Here is a 14,107-nt window from a genome sequence, read left to right on the forward strand (position 1 = left end):
TAATTCTTAAAAGTCTTTCTTTACTATTCACCGGTCTTCGCCGTTTGTCCGTCATTTCCTTTCCTGCCACGTGGCGAATTTTTTCGTGTAGTAACGAGTGAGATGAGGATCGTTTAGAGAGTCGTATGCCATGACGGCTTTCTTAGTGCTGCTGCTGACGCCGTTTGATATTGTCGTTGTCGACGATTGATATTTTCTCGGTGCGTACGGTGTTTTCAGTGTGCTATCCGTCGAATTGTGATGCAACGTCACTTTATATTTGCCTGGGACGCGTCGGAGAGCTCCTGAACTCGCTCCTCGCCAGCGTGGCCTCTGTTGCATCCTGTTGCTCGGGACTAAGAAAAATTATCCGGGGGCCCTCGAAACACGTCGCTCCCGTATATATCCGACTAGAGATTCGCCATCTTTGTCTGCATCTCCATCAATCATGAACGTTGACGGTAAACTAGTAGAGATTTTTCAGGGCATGTGTCCATCGTCCGCCGGACCCATGAGAGCTGCTAGGCGCTAGGCGTTCCTTCACCTTATACTGTCGACTGGCGAGCGAGAAGTGCTTTGTTCCTCTTTTTTCGAAAGATTCTTAGCGAATATTCAGAATAGCTTGAGCGGCGTTATTAAGTGGGGCGTACTGTAGCTCGTGACGCGAGGGGGTCCCCTTTCCCCTCGTTATGATCCCGTTCTTTTCCTCATAAGCGGCTCAGTACTAGACTCTTTCTTGCCTCGCGTTATGTATCGTTTCTTTTAGTAGATGACACATCGATTGAAGGCTACAAAAGGATTGAAAACCGTAAGGCTATTCTTTTTTCAAAACTTTTAGAGAATATCGTAGCTAATTAAGTCTTCAGTGCTTCAGAAAGCCAATGTTGCAGTCTGTTTTGAGTCCTTTGACATCGTCCTAACGCATGGAGTACAGTTTTCGCATTTAGACTCAGCGTTTGTTTTAAACCAAACGGAAACAAAGGGTGAAGCACCACTGATTTCTTTTTCTTCGGAGGCAGCAGCAGGAAGTCCTTTTCTGCTGTCTTCAGACGCTTTACGTGAAGATCCAAATGCAGTCAAGCGTTTATTCAGCGTCATTGATGACTCTCGTGCTTTGGTGGAGATGGCTGAAAAATTGGATGCTGCAGGTAGCAATGAAGGACAAGTTGAAGTAATTTTTGCATCCGATTTAATTAAACCATTGGTGGGCTATTGCTACCCGTCAAAGCATGGGAATAAAGCCCATCTCTACAAAGAAACGGATCTTGAACTGAAGGATCTCGGAATGGGAGAGAAACGCTGTTGGCACGGCCATGGAGATTTGTTAGCTTCACCCACGCCTCATTTTGGCTCTACTTTCATAACTACTACGAGTAAAAGTTTGTTGGATTCGCAAGGAGAGGCTTGTCCCGACCAAAAGCATTTGAATCAAGCAATTGGCCAAACGATTATGTATTCCTTTGTTCATCACAATCTCCACCCAGAACAACAGTCCTTGGTTCCTGGCGTTCTTTTGAGTCGATCCTCTTTCTGGGTCCTTCTATATGATTGTGTTGCTGATGTGCTGCTCGTGTCAGATTCTGTCCCATTATTTATTTCCGATTCTACTGTATTGACGCGTGCGATTGCCGTACTGTGGTTGGTTCTTCACCACAAATTGTTTTTGAATAAGAACGCTGTAACAGAAGACGCTCGCCAGAAGTATGAATCTGGGTTTTTGAGAGAGGCTAAGAGTCAGAAAACTTTACGCTACTACAAAAGGGAGAAAAGCTACACCAAAAAAAGGTTCGTTCCGGTTGAAAGTGAAATGCCAAAAGGCCCAGTGAAAAGAAAGGCGTTTGAGGGTCCATGTTTTGAGAAGTCACCCCATAAAAAGTGAAGAAGCATTGAGACTCGTTTGCATGAGACGATCAACCAGTTCCCTCATCATTTGTCTGTACCTTCTTTGAGAAAATAGTGTTTCTAAAAAGGTCTTGTTTTGCTCCTATCGTCGTTGCCTTCATTTGGAACACAGTTCCATGGCACTACGTAAGTACTGTACATGCTAGCAGTTGTATGACTGCAGATAGTTCCAATGTCTGCATCTAATCTTGAAAGCATTTACGTGAATGCATTTCAGTGCTATGTTTCTGTAAAACATCATGCAGTTTCTCACCACAAGCCACATTGCACTTACTGTCAAATGGCCGAAAATCTTCTAAACTCAAGGTTGTATGTCGAGAAGCCGACTCTTGTCTATTAATTATTACAGACGAGTAGAGCCGGCTCTTTAGCTGTAAATACAGATCAATATACTCTGGGTTAACGCTGGCTTCCTGAGTATATACTTATATAATCTGCGTGAGGGCTCGAGTGTCTGTTCCAACTCTGTAAATGTTTCCCGTCTTGACTATGACTTCAAAAGACACATTCTATCAGCAAGTCGACCTAAAGACAAACTACAGTACAGGCCCTCACTTTACCAGATCGCGACAGTGAGGCGGTTGCCAAAGCCTGTTACCGGCAAAAACGATGGAATTTATACTCAATAATTTCTAGTCAGAGGTCCTCGATGTTCCAGTTAATGTTGCGTAAAGTATGAGGATCGTTCAGAGAGTCGTATGCCATCACAGATTTCTTAGTGCTGCTGTGACGCCGTTTGATGTTGTCATCATTGACGATTGATATTTTCTCGGCGCGTACGGTGTTTTCAGGGTGCTTTCCGTCGAATTGTGATGCAACGTCTCTTTATATGTGCTTGGGATGCGTCGGGGAGTTGCTGAACTCGCTCATCGCCAGTGTGGTCTCTGCTGCATCCTTGTTGCTCGGGAAGAAAAATTATCCGGGGGCCGTTGAAACACTTCGCTCCCGTATATATCCGACTATCCAGTTGATTTTCGCCAACTTTGTCTGAATCTCCATCATGAACGGTAATTATTACTGGTAGAGATTTTTTTAGGGCATGCGTCCATCGCCGATGAGAGCTGCATGCTAGGCGTTCTTTTCACCTTACTGTTTTTTTCTAAAGATTCTTAAAGAACGTTCAGAATAGCTTAAGTGACGTTATTAATAGGCGCGTACGTACTGAAGCTCTTGACTCGAGGGGGTCCCCTTTCCCCTCGTTATGATCCCGTTCTTTTCCTCATAAGCGGCTCAGTACTAGACTCTCTTGCCTCGCGTAATGTAGCGTTTATTTAGTGGATGACACATCGATTGAAAGCTACAAAAGGATTGAAGACCGTAAGGCCGTTATTTTATCAAAACTTTTACAGAATATCGTAGCTAATTAAGTCTTCAGTGCTTCAGAAAGCCAAATCTGCAGTCTGTTTTGAGTCCTTCCTCGTCGTAAACACGGCTGGAGTAGAGTTTTCGCACGTAGACTCAGCGTTTGTTTTAAACCGAAAGGAAACAAAGGTTGAAGTACCAATGATTTCTTTTTCTTCGGAGGCAGCAGGAGGAAGTCCTTTTCTTCTGTCGTCAGTCGCTTTACGTGAAGATCCAAACTCAGTAAAGCGTTTATTCAGTGTCATCGATGACCATGATGCTTTGGGAGAAATAGCTGAAGAATTGGATGCTGCAGATAATAATGAAGGAAAAGCTGAAGTAGTTTATGCAACCGGTTTAATTAAACCATTGGTGGGCTATTGCCACCCGTCAAAACATGGGAAAAAAGCCCATCTCTACGAAAAAACGGATCTGGAAGTGAAGTTTCTCGGAATGGGAGAGAAACGGTGTTGGCACGGGCATGGAAATCTGTTAGCTTCACCCACGCCTCGCTTGGACTGGTCTACCTTCATTACGACATCTGCTACAAGTGAAGATAACGATATTTTTCTGGGAATTGATTCCAAGCCCGACCAAAAGTATTTGAATCAAGCAATTGGCGAAACGATTATGCATTCCTTTGTTCGTCACAATCTCCACTCAGCGAAACAGAGTATGGTTCCTGGCCTTCTTTTGAGTCGATCCTCTTTCTGGGTCATTCTATATGATTGTGTTGCTGATACACTGCTGGTGTCAGATTGTATCCCATTTATTCGCGATTCTGTTGTATACACGCCTGCTATTGCCGTACTCTGGTTGGTTCTTCACCACGGAATGTTTATGAATAAGAACGCTGTTACAGAAGATAGTCGAGAGAAGTACGAATCCGGCTTTTTGAGAGAGGCTAAGAGACAAGAAACTTTACGCTACTACACAAGTGAGAAAAGCTTCACCAAGAAATATTGCATTTCCCTTGGAAATGCAACGCAAAAAGTCGCAGAGAAAAGGAAGGCGGCAGAAGGTCAATTTTTTGAGACGTCACCTTATAAAAAAATGAACTAGCATCAGACTATAAACCAGTTACACATCATTTGTCTGTACTGTACCTTTTTTGGAAAGTGGTGTTCATTTGTCTGTACCTTCTTTGGAAACTGGTGTATCCAACTATAGTTAGAAAGTAACTACATTGGTGTTCGCAGTTGTACGAATGCATGAATGCAAGTAGACGCATTCTAGTGCTGTTTGCACTAAGCAGAATGTCAAGGCTTTCCAAAATCAGTGCAAGCTGACTGCGTCGGAACGCGAACCTAAAATTAATTCTCTTAACATAACGAAAGCTATGAGTGCGACGCAATACTCTTATCTGTCAACGTCGTATATCCGCTGGCGATATAAAATGAAGTTTGCTTGAAGTCGGGCAAGCGGTTGCAGATTCGATGGCTGCAAATAAAAACAGATCTAATTTTTTTTTAAATTACATTTACTTTTTTCAGGTACCTGTGAACCCAAGCAGCCACTGTCTATGGCCTGACGATGGTTCGTTCCTATATACTGTCTAGCAGCTGACACATTCATATCATGCTCACATACTGACACATACACTCACAATGTAATAAACGTTCGGAGTACGTCATAAATTGCCTAATCAACTCAGCACACAAAATAATCCCAACGCGAAGCACAGTACGCCGTATTAGATTGATATACTATTAGGAATCTTACTTGGTTTCAAGTAGACATACGGAACTGTGACATTTTCATTTCTGGCATCGATTTCCTTTTCAATTTGTTTAAGATGATTCTGGAACTCCGTGATGGCTTTGATTGTCTCTTCCTCTGCAAAGTGGCTGTGCGAGTAGTCTCCAAGATAAACCTGCCCAATCTCAATTTTAGTTTATCCAAATCATCTATCAATATCTTAACCTCTGTTTGACTGTAAGAAGCGAGCAACCAAGTGACTGCAATTTGCAAGCAGGCGCTATCGACACTTCCAAGGCTATTCAAAATGTGCTTGTCGCTTACGTCTCCTTTCGCTTCTGGGGCAGGAGAGCGCATAAGCATCGGTACGTTCGGATTGAAAGCATAGTATTCAAACTGGGGAAAGTTGAGAGCAGCATGCAGAGCAGATGAGCAGAAGATGACGCAAGTGAGCCATTCAATCAATTCATCTCGGCTATTGAGACTGGAAGGCGAAACGACGTCGCGGCCGTGTTCTTCGGAATCGGTGCTGGGAAAACCGTTGTCGTGCAAATCTTGGATGAAATCTTTGAGTTCGTTGTCTCTCCTGACATCGTTGTCGGACTTGTAATAGATGCTTACCACGTCGTCTGAGAAACGCTTTATAGCGTTCCACACGGTCAATCCGTTGTCGCGATAGAAGTAATTTGGTAACTTGCTTGGGTCATCTACGTGACGCTCTGCCAAATCACGTGGAATATTGAGTTGACTCCATTGAAAAGTTGCATACCTTCCTATAAAAGGTCGAATAAGTACAAGTTATATATAGAATAATAGAGTCGAGTATACTCCTGATGAACTAACTCCATGTGATGTCCTCCAACAGACATGCCTTGGGCAACATAGCCAGTCTTGTTTAGAAGCGTCTCCCGGGCAAGCCTGTTGATTGCGATAGTGTAGCGCATGTGGGGAATGAGAAACTTGAAAAGAGGATGACAGCGAGCCACGTTGCGAAGGAGTGCTGTAACCACGGGCTCCATCACCAAATGAGTAAGCAGAAGATGAGAATGCAGTTCGTGAATCTACAAGAAATAGATTTTCGTGAGTGAACTAATGAGAAAACGAACCTGAGCATTGGCGCATCTCAGCCATATTTTGGCCCAAACCTTCCAGAAACGTGTCCACCATTTCGTCTGTAACCGGAAATTTCTCAGGCAAGGATTCTTTGACGCAGAACAGTGCTGTAGGATGAACTCCTTGCAGGAACTGACGTCCAAAGGATTCGTCTTCTTTCAAATCTTCAAACACCCTGACGAACTTATTTTCGTGAAGCTAAATAATGCAATAATTCATTTACCTAATGTAATACGTGCGAGTATTGCTTACGTCTGAACTTGGAAAACACTTATTTTCATAGAGACTCTTATAGTCGGGAAATGATTTCAGCACAGGAACAACGCAATCTATAGCGTCCTCAAAAAATTTGTTGAGCAAGCCTTCGACTGCTTCTATTCCCATGTCAATTTTCTTGCAGAAAACTGCAAATTGCAGGTCTGGTGGCAGCTGAGCGCAGGACGAGTAGTTGGGAATGCCATCTGGTTCACACCAAGGCAGAAAATCGCGCCATTTCTGTATATCGGCGGCACGAAGCTTTTGCAACGGCTCTTTATCATTGAATGGGAGAGATGCTGCAAAAAGTAAAGCAATTACGAACAGCAAACACAGACTCAGATAGTACAAAAGTTACCATTTTTTCGCGCAACATATAGTTCAGATTGCGACGTGACCGAATGATAGCAGGGAAAACAGACTTCCTTTTCTTCATAAGTCGATATGATGACTGCGCCGGCATGCCAGTGGTCTCCACTTCTCAACGAAAGCGTAACTGCGTGCAACGTGCCAACGTCAGCTTCCTACGTAACACAAGGGTATATTAGACAATGCTAGAAAGTACATTTTTAGTCTTGCAAAGATGTGGTACGTAGAGGCCTAAGGCTCTACCACATCTTAAAACAACAATCGATTTCATCAAACCTTTATTGTGAACTTTTTCTCTTGCTCATCGTCTTTGAACGGCTTGAGTAGAATACCACGAGTTGTTCCTGCACTGCCTATGATGGTCATATTGACACTTTGCTTGGCTCGATTGCTTTTCTTTCTCGTTTGCACGATGATTTCGTACTTTACAGTACTCTGGTCTGCTCCCATATTGACAGCTGCTAGCAAAAGTAAACTTTTTAATTAAACAAATGATGCTGGAATTCTAAAACAGAGAACAAACAGTGAACAGTGTCTTCCTCGCGCTAATCTGCGTAAGGTGCTAAAAACTGCGGCTGAGCTACGTATAGGTAACCAAATCAATACATAAATGCTCACGGCTAATCTAAATCTACTTTATCCAAACACCAGTAATAGGCCATTAATCTAATTTGATCGTTTTACGTCAGCGAGCTTAGTTTGCATGAAGAAGTGCTACTACGTGAGAAACCTATGCACATCAAGGGAGCGAAAAAAGGAACTTCACTGATTTGGTACAAGATTTCTTTAGAAAGTAAGAAGAAACCGAGAGTCCCCGCGCAAGGCAGTTCCTGGTTACGCACATCCGCCTGGCCGTGACGGGATGTACGTAACCAGGCAGCTTTCGTAAGAAAACCTACGTCTTTTCAAGCGTATATCCGAGGTGAGAGAGAAGTATCTCGATCGTCACGGCTGTTTATTTAGAATTTATGGCCGGGTGTCTTAACTCACCTGAGAAACAGCGAGAAACTTGAGCGGCGCCGGATCGAAGAGAATCCCGAGTATAGATGTTCTGAGAATGTAAAGAAAGAAGTTCAAAGTTTGAACACTGCTCGCAGAGGCATGCCACTACCTTTCGTCAGACAGGACGTCGCGGATATGCCTCAAGAAAAAGAAAACGACGCGCGAAACTAATAACTCAGACAGCTCCTCCCCTTCATGACGTTATCCCGCGAAGACCAACGACGTGCGCTACAAACTAAAACGTTACTTGGAAATTCGTTTGGCATTTAATTAATTGGCACAGGCATCACAAAAATGAAACGCTGACATGTTCATTTTATCTAAAAACAAGCTCTAACATTCTTTCCTTCACTAAATTAACACAGCCTTTTACCTAAATGTAAACAAAACACTTGAACAGTGATACAAACCTAAACTAACAACTGACGATATGACAATCTGCTGTTTCACTAATAACAACAAAAACGAAAAATAAATTGATCCTACAGGCAGAGGAGACCAACAGCTCCTTTCCCTTAGACCAAATAATATTAAAAATATTTTCTTCCTACTTAACGGTCTTCTTTCTTTAGGTATATCAAAAACTTAGAGGTAAGAATCATTTTTAATTTTTGAAGACTTTGCTAAATGTTTGCGATTCTTTCCTGTAGGTATATTCGTGAAACAGATCTTTGTTACTAGACGAGCACTGGCAGGATTCTTTAAAGCACACGGCAGAAATAACATTTAATTGAAGTAGGCGCTCGCTCTACGGCACCCGGTTTCGTGTAGGGACGCATAAACTACAGATCACGTGTCTGCACTTCGCTGCAGGAGATCTTCAGCCTCTGCGTTGCTGCTGCGTGCACAAGCTGTTGAGGTCGACCCGATAGAGCTCGAATAGACGTTCAAAGCAATGATCGCCCCGAAGAAGACCGAGTATCAGTCAATTTTTTGATCGATAGCGCACGTTGGTCGATGGTTGACACGTGACACAACACTGGAATACATTCTTGTAAAATGAGCCCTGTAACATTACAAACTTAGTAAAACGTTCTTCGTGTTAATAGGCCGCGCTTTTGGTAAATTCTTTTGAAATTCATTCAATTTTGCTATGAGACATCTAAATCCGTCGAACTTTCACCATTCATCAACTTGAACAACGACGAAGCTTTTGAAAGGTCATTGTCATCAAAACATTTATCATTTCAATAGGAGTCTTCGCTCTCTTTGCACAAATTCGGCATCGACCGAGTTCGACGCCTTGACATTCGACGAGGCCGACTAAACAACTCAGAAGACTCAGCTTCAGACAACTTCGGCATTTCCAAATGAAATTGACTTCGACCCACTTGACGAGAAGGAGATGCAGACTGCGGAGGCGGGGGCGACCTTGCAACAAATCTAAAACGCAATTTCAATCGAGACAATAAACTAGGCGAAGAGGAAGGCGAATCATCACTATCAGACAATCTTTTAGTAAGACGTCGGAGTGAATATTTCGCATCGGAAAATTGCACTGCGCTTGCAGAAATTTCCTTACGACGATCGATGAGACGTCGTCGAGCGGCGCCTGCTCGTCGAAAAGGCTTGAATTTCAAACGAAAATCGGTGCCGCGTTTGCGAGCCTCTTCCAAAACCGACTCCGACTCGTCAACAGATTCTTCCCTTGTCACGACGCCGCTTGAATCGCGAATTTCGCGAACGAGAGAAATCGAGTCAAGTCCGCGGTTTCCAATCGTCAGAACTTTGTCGTCGTTTAGGTCGACAATCGACGATGAAAGTCGATAAAGGACTTTTTGAATTAGTTGTTTAACGGTCATACCTGGAGTTGCAAGAACTTTTGAATACGATTTTTCGATGCTTGGATGAAGATCGGAGCAGTGGACTTTGACGGCAATTGCTTTGTTTGGTAAGTCGCCAAAGGCGACTTTTGGATCGGTCGTCGGCGTCGTTGTGCCGTCGCCACCGATTTCTCGTAAATGAAAACTTCCCTTGGCGCCGTACATTGTCCGAGATTGAATGATTTTGACAGGTCGCTCGTCGTCATCCATGTATCGTTCGGCAACTATAAGAGAAAAAGAGGTAAACTTAATTCTGATGGTGAGTATACATACGTTCGTTGACGTCGACGAGTACGAAACGCTTCGATTTCGATGCAGTCATATCCCCTTCCTGAAGAACTCTGCGAATAACGGTCTGTGTGTCGGCGCTCTGTATAAACAAAGACTTGCATGGTGGGATGTGCTCAAGAGGCAGCCAATAAATTACCTCGGGGACACCGACGACAACTTGTTTTCCAGACGGTGTAACGACTTCTAAGAAATGCAGCGTTTCACTGCGTTGAGTAAGAAGATTCAAAGACTCCTTCCTCTGCGCCTTTGATTTCGATAGAATCTATATGCATGATGAACAACATCGGATATACGGTATATGGGCGCAAGACTGTGGTACTGTACCTTGATACTAACAAATAATGACATGCCACTACGCTCAATGTCACCATCAGCAGCAACCAAATAGACGTGTCGATAACCGACACGCAGAGAGTTCACAGGAAGAAAAACCGCGCCAATATCATCTACAAAATACCTTTACATCTTGTTTCGCGTGGCCAGCCCCGGCTGTGACTTACCCTGCTTATTTGCGTAGAGCGCAAATCGAACTGCGGCTAAATCGACCATGGTTATTAAAGCTGTGAACGTCGCTTTGTCGGATGTCCACGTGACAAAACCATTCACATTTTTCATGGAGTCTGATCGATACTTTTTCATGTCTTGAGGAACACCGATAACCTACGTAAATCGTCAGCAAAAATTCATATACGTTAAACCAAGCTCACAATCAGCTCAAAGGCGACATAGGGAGCCAAGCGCTCAGGAACATTCTGAGCTGAAATGATCTGTAGCAAGAGAACAAACAGAATAGAAAGTAAAACTTAAACTTAGAATGGCACTAACTCTTATTTTGAGTTCAAGCGGCTCGGCCGTTTGGAAAGGGTTATAAAATCGCTTCCTCAATGCCTTCGACAATACTCTTTTCATGGGCTAATAGAGGGGCAGTGAAGTTACCTCAGGTTTCAAACGATAGCCAAATGTCTTATGAAACATTGCATTGTGATATTGCAAACCCAGATCTAAATAGACGAACTTTAACAAACCCCATGAAGAAGATATACTATGAGATGTTTTATGACCCTGCATGTAACGCTGTTTAGCTCATTCACGTAAAGGGTAATAAGGAAGGTTGACGTACGTAAGGAAGCGACTAAATAGCTCACCATTCGTTTGATAGTTGACTGCGGCCATTTGACATCCGCACGCCCAAAACATTGCCGGATTGAAATTTGACGACGAAATGCGGCTGGCTGACGGATAAACGCGGCTCAACTGTCTCAAACTGTATCTACAGTGTCGCAATCGTCAAAAACATCAGACAGTATGCACGCTTTTCTTACTCGGCGTATTCGACTCCGTACTTCCTGCAAAGTCTTTTTGCTTTCGTTTCGGACACCGAAAACATGTGAACGCACTCGCCACTCTTAAGGGCATGATAGCTCTAGGAAAGCATGAGCAGGCGTTGCAGCATACGATACCTACGACAAAAACGCCGAGCTCACCTTAAAACCAGAAAATTTTAGCGGCTGCACGTAATTGACAAAGTCAGACAATTCCAGTGCAACGTTTCGCTTTGACTGAACAAGCATCGTTGCATTCTCACGCTCACGCACGGAGTTCGATGATGACGCAGTCCAGCTAGCAGAGCCTAATTGACGCCGTTGATTTTGTTGCGACAGATGACCAAGAAAGAGGACTTCGTCCGCGTTTAGCGTCTTGCAAAAAGAACGAAACGATTCACTTTTTGATAGCCTTGGGGCTTTCTCTTCAATTTCATCGTCTTTAGAATCATCATCGTCGTCGTCGTCTTCTCCAGAAATTGCGGCGAGACGTTTGAATACATCATCGTCTGATTCTGAAATTTTATTGTCGAAGTCTACTTCCTGATTTGCTGCGATGTCGGATTCGACAGCGACTGCACTTGCTTCTTCAGCAAAAGAAAAGCGAAAGAGTTCGCCTTCGCTTGATGCCGCCTCGTCTTCTATTTCTTCTTCTTCTGTTCCTCCTTCAAGCTGCTTTGACTGGAAACGAGTCTCAGTCGGTAAACTACGACAGGAAAGAGAACGCTGGTAAGGTATCGGACGTGATATGGCTGTCTGGAAGGAAGGCGAAGACACCATAACCTGCAGAAAGCAAAGCTAAAAATTTAACAAAGTAAATGTCACGCCAAAGTACTTCTTTGTCATTTGATTGCGCTCGAAACTGAATCTTTTTGTTCTTGATCAAAATCTTTAACTTCAAATCCTAACAAACGCAATCATTGCAATAGAAAAAAATCAAAGCGTCTTCTTTACTTCAGGTGATGGTAATTCCATATGAGGCGGCTCGTCATTGAGGAAGTTGGTTAGTAGATAGGACCCGAGATACTCTCGCAAAATCTGTGCCATGACAATCTTCATACAACAATTAGAAAAAAAGGAGTGAAACAATTAGCGACACCCAACCTGCTGCGGCACACTGCAGTGATTTTCAAGAGAGAGAATGAGTGGGTACGGATTAGCAGCAAAAGCGTGCTCGCCGATCGCCTCAATGACGTCCTATTCAAAAAAGTATTAACAGTTATAGTGATTGCGTCGAGAAAAATCGCACTCTGAACTTGATTTTCGTGGTCAGCGTGTAACCGTGATAAACAATGGGTTCCTTATCGTCACCATCCCAGCAATCAATTTCTAAACACTTGCAACCCAGATGAAGAGCCTAGCAAGCGTCATTCAGGAGAAAAAAAAGACAAAAAGACATTGAAAGGTAAAGGCACCTGAATATAAGTGTCAACCGTTGACTCGCCCCTTAGTTGACTTCCAGTTAAATACGTATTATGTGACGAAGCAATGTAGTAGTGAGAAAGAGGATGTCCCATATCATCGCTACAAGCATCGAGACAATCGTCAGAAGAACAACACTCGTCGCTCATCACGTAGCGAGCAAAGCCAAAAATGCTAAAAGCGTGGTGACCATGGCGACCCAAAAAGCCAGCGTCTTCGAATCTTCGAATCAGCTGAACGCATTGCGTTGTACTAACATTCTCGACGCCTTGACACACTAGGAGAAATCCCTTTAGCGTATCGATACCAATTTCAAGAGTGGCTTGGGTCGCTCGCATATTCATGAGAGGTCGTATGAGCGTTAGTAAGAGTTCAGACTCTGTTCGTTTCTTATCGTCAGACAGAAGCCACGAGTGTTTCAGAGAACCGACGGGTTGTTTCGATTGGGGCCAAAGCCTTTTGGAGTTGCTTGACGCAACGCTTGTTGCCGTGGCTGGAACGGACAAATCGGTGAAGAGATGCTGAATGTCAATTCGTCGTACAAGCGTCAAAACGAAATGCAATTCGCAGAAAAGAGCAAAGCCCACTGAATCCTTCTCGCACTCTAAAACGGCGGAAAACGATCCTCCAAATGTGGACAATTGCTTCACCACCTAAAGAGAAAAAAGAACAAATGATGTTCTTATAAAGTGTAAAAAGCTGAATCACTACAAGTTCCATAGAAGAAATCCCCACCCACGCTCGTGCTCACGTGAGAACGCCCACAGGGCGTTGCTCTCCCCGCAGGCCACTCCCCTTACATTAGCTAACCTTTATCGCTTTCCACTTGCGTATTCCAGCTAAGTCAGCAACGGCGTCAACAAGAGGCAGTCTCGATTCAAACGAGTGTTTTAGTTTCTTATAGCGGCTCTTGATAAGATAATCGAAAGTCGCGATTCCGTAACGAAAACAACGCTCTGAGTCGTCATCGTAGGAGTCGTTACCAGTTTCCTTATGTTCTATTAGAGTCTTCCTGACAGTCTCAACGAGGTTTGTAAGCCCTGTTGTCCAGCTAGAAACCGTTTCTAAATCGGATCCAACGAGATGATGAACAGTCCAAGGCCACGGGCCGTAGTAAATGGAAAGGCAATGAGACTTAAAAACCTACCACGCCCACACACGTAGGTATGCGCTGTGTTGATCTTACTCTTACGTACCGTTGGCGATGCGTTCGTGAGAGCACAAAGTCGTCGAACTGTCTTCTCGTCTTTTGGCTTCCGTCCACGGAGAATCAGCTTCAACGATAAAGATTCGAATCGAATTCATCAACGTTTACGAGCTCACTTTTATGGCTGCAATGTAAATCGTTCCGCTCGCGTTTGTTTGCGTTGTCCAGGTAACTCGATCGTTCAACGACGAATCGATTCGATAGTGAGCTGCCTCTGTGCGCGCTCCTTCCTCTTCCCATTTGATGAACGTTGTTCCCGCGTGTAAGACAGAAACCGAATCAGCGAACAACGGTGGCGCTGGCGGCAGCGATGGCGAGAAAGGGGCTCGTTTCATCATTCTTGAATTTCTGTCCACTGCGCACATCTGCGTATACTGTACGCG

General features: G+C 43.9%; 5 protein-coding genes and 1 long non-coding RNA gene across 12 annotated transcripts in view; 2 read left to right on the forward strand and 4 right to left on the reverse strand.

Annotated features, from left to right (window-relative positions):
* Positions 1-326, reverse strand: part of LOC136192050 (uncharacterized) — a 4,469-nt gene extending 4,143 nt beyond the window's left edge. The window contains exon 1 of the mRNA XM_065980545.1: positions 32-326. Coding sequence (XP_065836617.1) covers positions 32-55 — 24 coding nt within the window. The 5' untranslated portion in view covers positions 56-326. The remainder of the gene's footprint in view (positions 1-31) is intronic.
* A 54-nt stretch (positions 327-380) lies between these two features.
* LOC136192047 (uncharacterized) lies at positions 381-1,964 on the forward strand. Of its 2 annotated transcripts, none has more exons than XM_065980540.1 (3): positions 381-440; positions 746-787; positions 846-1,963. In XM_065980540.1, exons 1-3 carry the CDS (start codon positions 428-430, stop codon positions 1,856-1,858), a joined length of 1,068 nt encoding a protein of 355 aa, XP_065836612.1. In that variant the 5' UTR covers positions 381-427; the 3' UTR covers positions 1,859-1,963. The 2 variants fall into 2 exon arrangements, with proteins under 2 accessions (XP_065836612.1, XP_065836613.1); XM_065980541.1 differs by having other exon boundaries at positions 385-440; positions 749-787; positions 846-1,964.
* Positions 757-2,789, reverse strand: LOC136192053 (uncharacterized). The gene is made up of 4 exons (XR_010671100.1): positions 2,480-2,789; positions 2,307-2,406; positions 2,156-2,252; positions 757-2,108 (listed from the first exon to the last, which is right to left on the reverse strand). It is a non-coding gene; the product is annotated as an uncharacterized lncRNA (long non-coding RNA).
* A 39-nt stretch (positions 2,790-2,828) lies between these two features.
* On the forward strand, positions 2,829-4,408 carry LOC136192045 (uncharacterized). The gene is made up of 3 exons (XM_065980538.1): positions 2,829-2,888; positions 3,157-3,198; positions 3,257-4,408. Exons 1-3 carry the CDS (start codon positions 2,882-2,884, stop codon positions 4,282-4,284), a joined length of 1,077 nt encoding a protein of 358 aa, XP_065836610.1. The 5' UTR covers positions 2,829-2,881; the 3' UTR covers positions 4,285-4,408.
* On the reverse strand, positions 3,162-7,871 carry LOC136192044 (polyunsaturated fatty acid 5-lipoxygenase-like). Of its 5 annotated transcripts, XM_065980537.1 has the most exons (13): positions 7,769-7,871; positions 7,648-7,708; positions 6,934-7,162; positions 6,647-6,812; positions 6,286-6,587; positions 6,027-6,231; positions 5,749-5,981; positions 5,146-5,693; positions 4,720-5,095; positions 4,580-4,662; positions 4,329-4,529; positions 4,176-4,264; positions 3,162-4,126 (listed from the first exon to the last, which is right to left on the reverse strand). In XM_065980537.1, the coding sequence occupies exons 3-8, from the start codon at positions 7,105-7,107 to the stop codon at positions 5,628-5,630; spliced, it is 1,146 nt and encodes a 381-aa protein (XP_065836609.1). In that variant the 5' UTR covers positions 7,108-7,162; positions 7,648-7,708; positions 7,769-7,871; the 3' UTR covers positions 3,162-4,126; positions 4,176-4,264; positions 4,329-4,529; positions 4,580-4,662; positions 4,720-5,095; positions 5,146-5,627. The 5 variants fall into 5 exon arrangements, with proteins under 5 accessions (XP_065836609.1, XP_065836605.1, XP_065836606.1 ...); XM_065980533.1 differs by having other exon boundaries at positions 3,162-4,264; positions 6,934-7,115; XM_065980534.1 differs by having other exon boundaries at positions 3,162-4,264; positions 6,934-7,118.
* Positions 7,872-8,248: 377 nt separating this feature from the next.
* On the reverse strand, positions 8,249-14,079 carry LOC136192039 (1-phosphatidylinositol 4,5-bisphosphate phosphodiesterase epsilon-1-like). 2 transcript variants are annotated; one of them, XM_065980513.1, is made up of 20 exons: positions 13,841-14,079; positions 13,714-13,791; positions 13,328-13,660; positions 12,511-13,170; positions 12,345-12,452; positions 12,200-12,292; positions 12,050-12,148; positions 11,931-11,999; positions 11,258-11,878; positions 11,096-11,196; positions 10,919-11,043; positions 10,710-10,774; positions 10,599-10,661; positions 10,481-10,540; positions 10,274-10,433; positions 10,098-10,219; positions 9,910-10,035; positions 9,756-9,852; positions 9,182-9,706; positions 8,249-9,042 (listed from the first exon to the last, which is right to left on the reverse strand). In XM_065980513.1, the coding sequence occupies exons 1-20, from the start codon at positions 14,060-14,062 to the stop codon at positions 8,789-8,791; spliced, it is 3,981 nt and encodes a 1,326-aa protein (XP_065836585.1). In that variant the 5' UTR covers positions 14,063-14,079; the 3' UTR covers positions 8,249-8,788. The 2 variants fall into 2 exon arrangements, with proteins under 2 accessions (XP_065836585.1, XP_065836584.1); XM_065980512.1 differs by having other exon boundaries at positions 8,249-9,706.
* Between the last annotated feature and the right edge of the window lie 28 nt (positions 14,080-14,107).

This window comes from Oscarella lobularis, chromosome 10 (genome assembly GCF_947507565.1).
Source record: "Oscarella lobularis chromosome 10, ooOscLobu1.1, whole genome shotgun sequence".
Lineage (NCBI taxonomy): Eukaryota > Metazoa > Porifera > Homoscleromorpha > Homosclerophorida > Oscarellidae > Oscarella > Oscarella lobularis.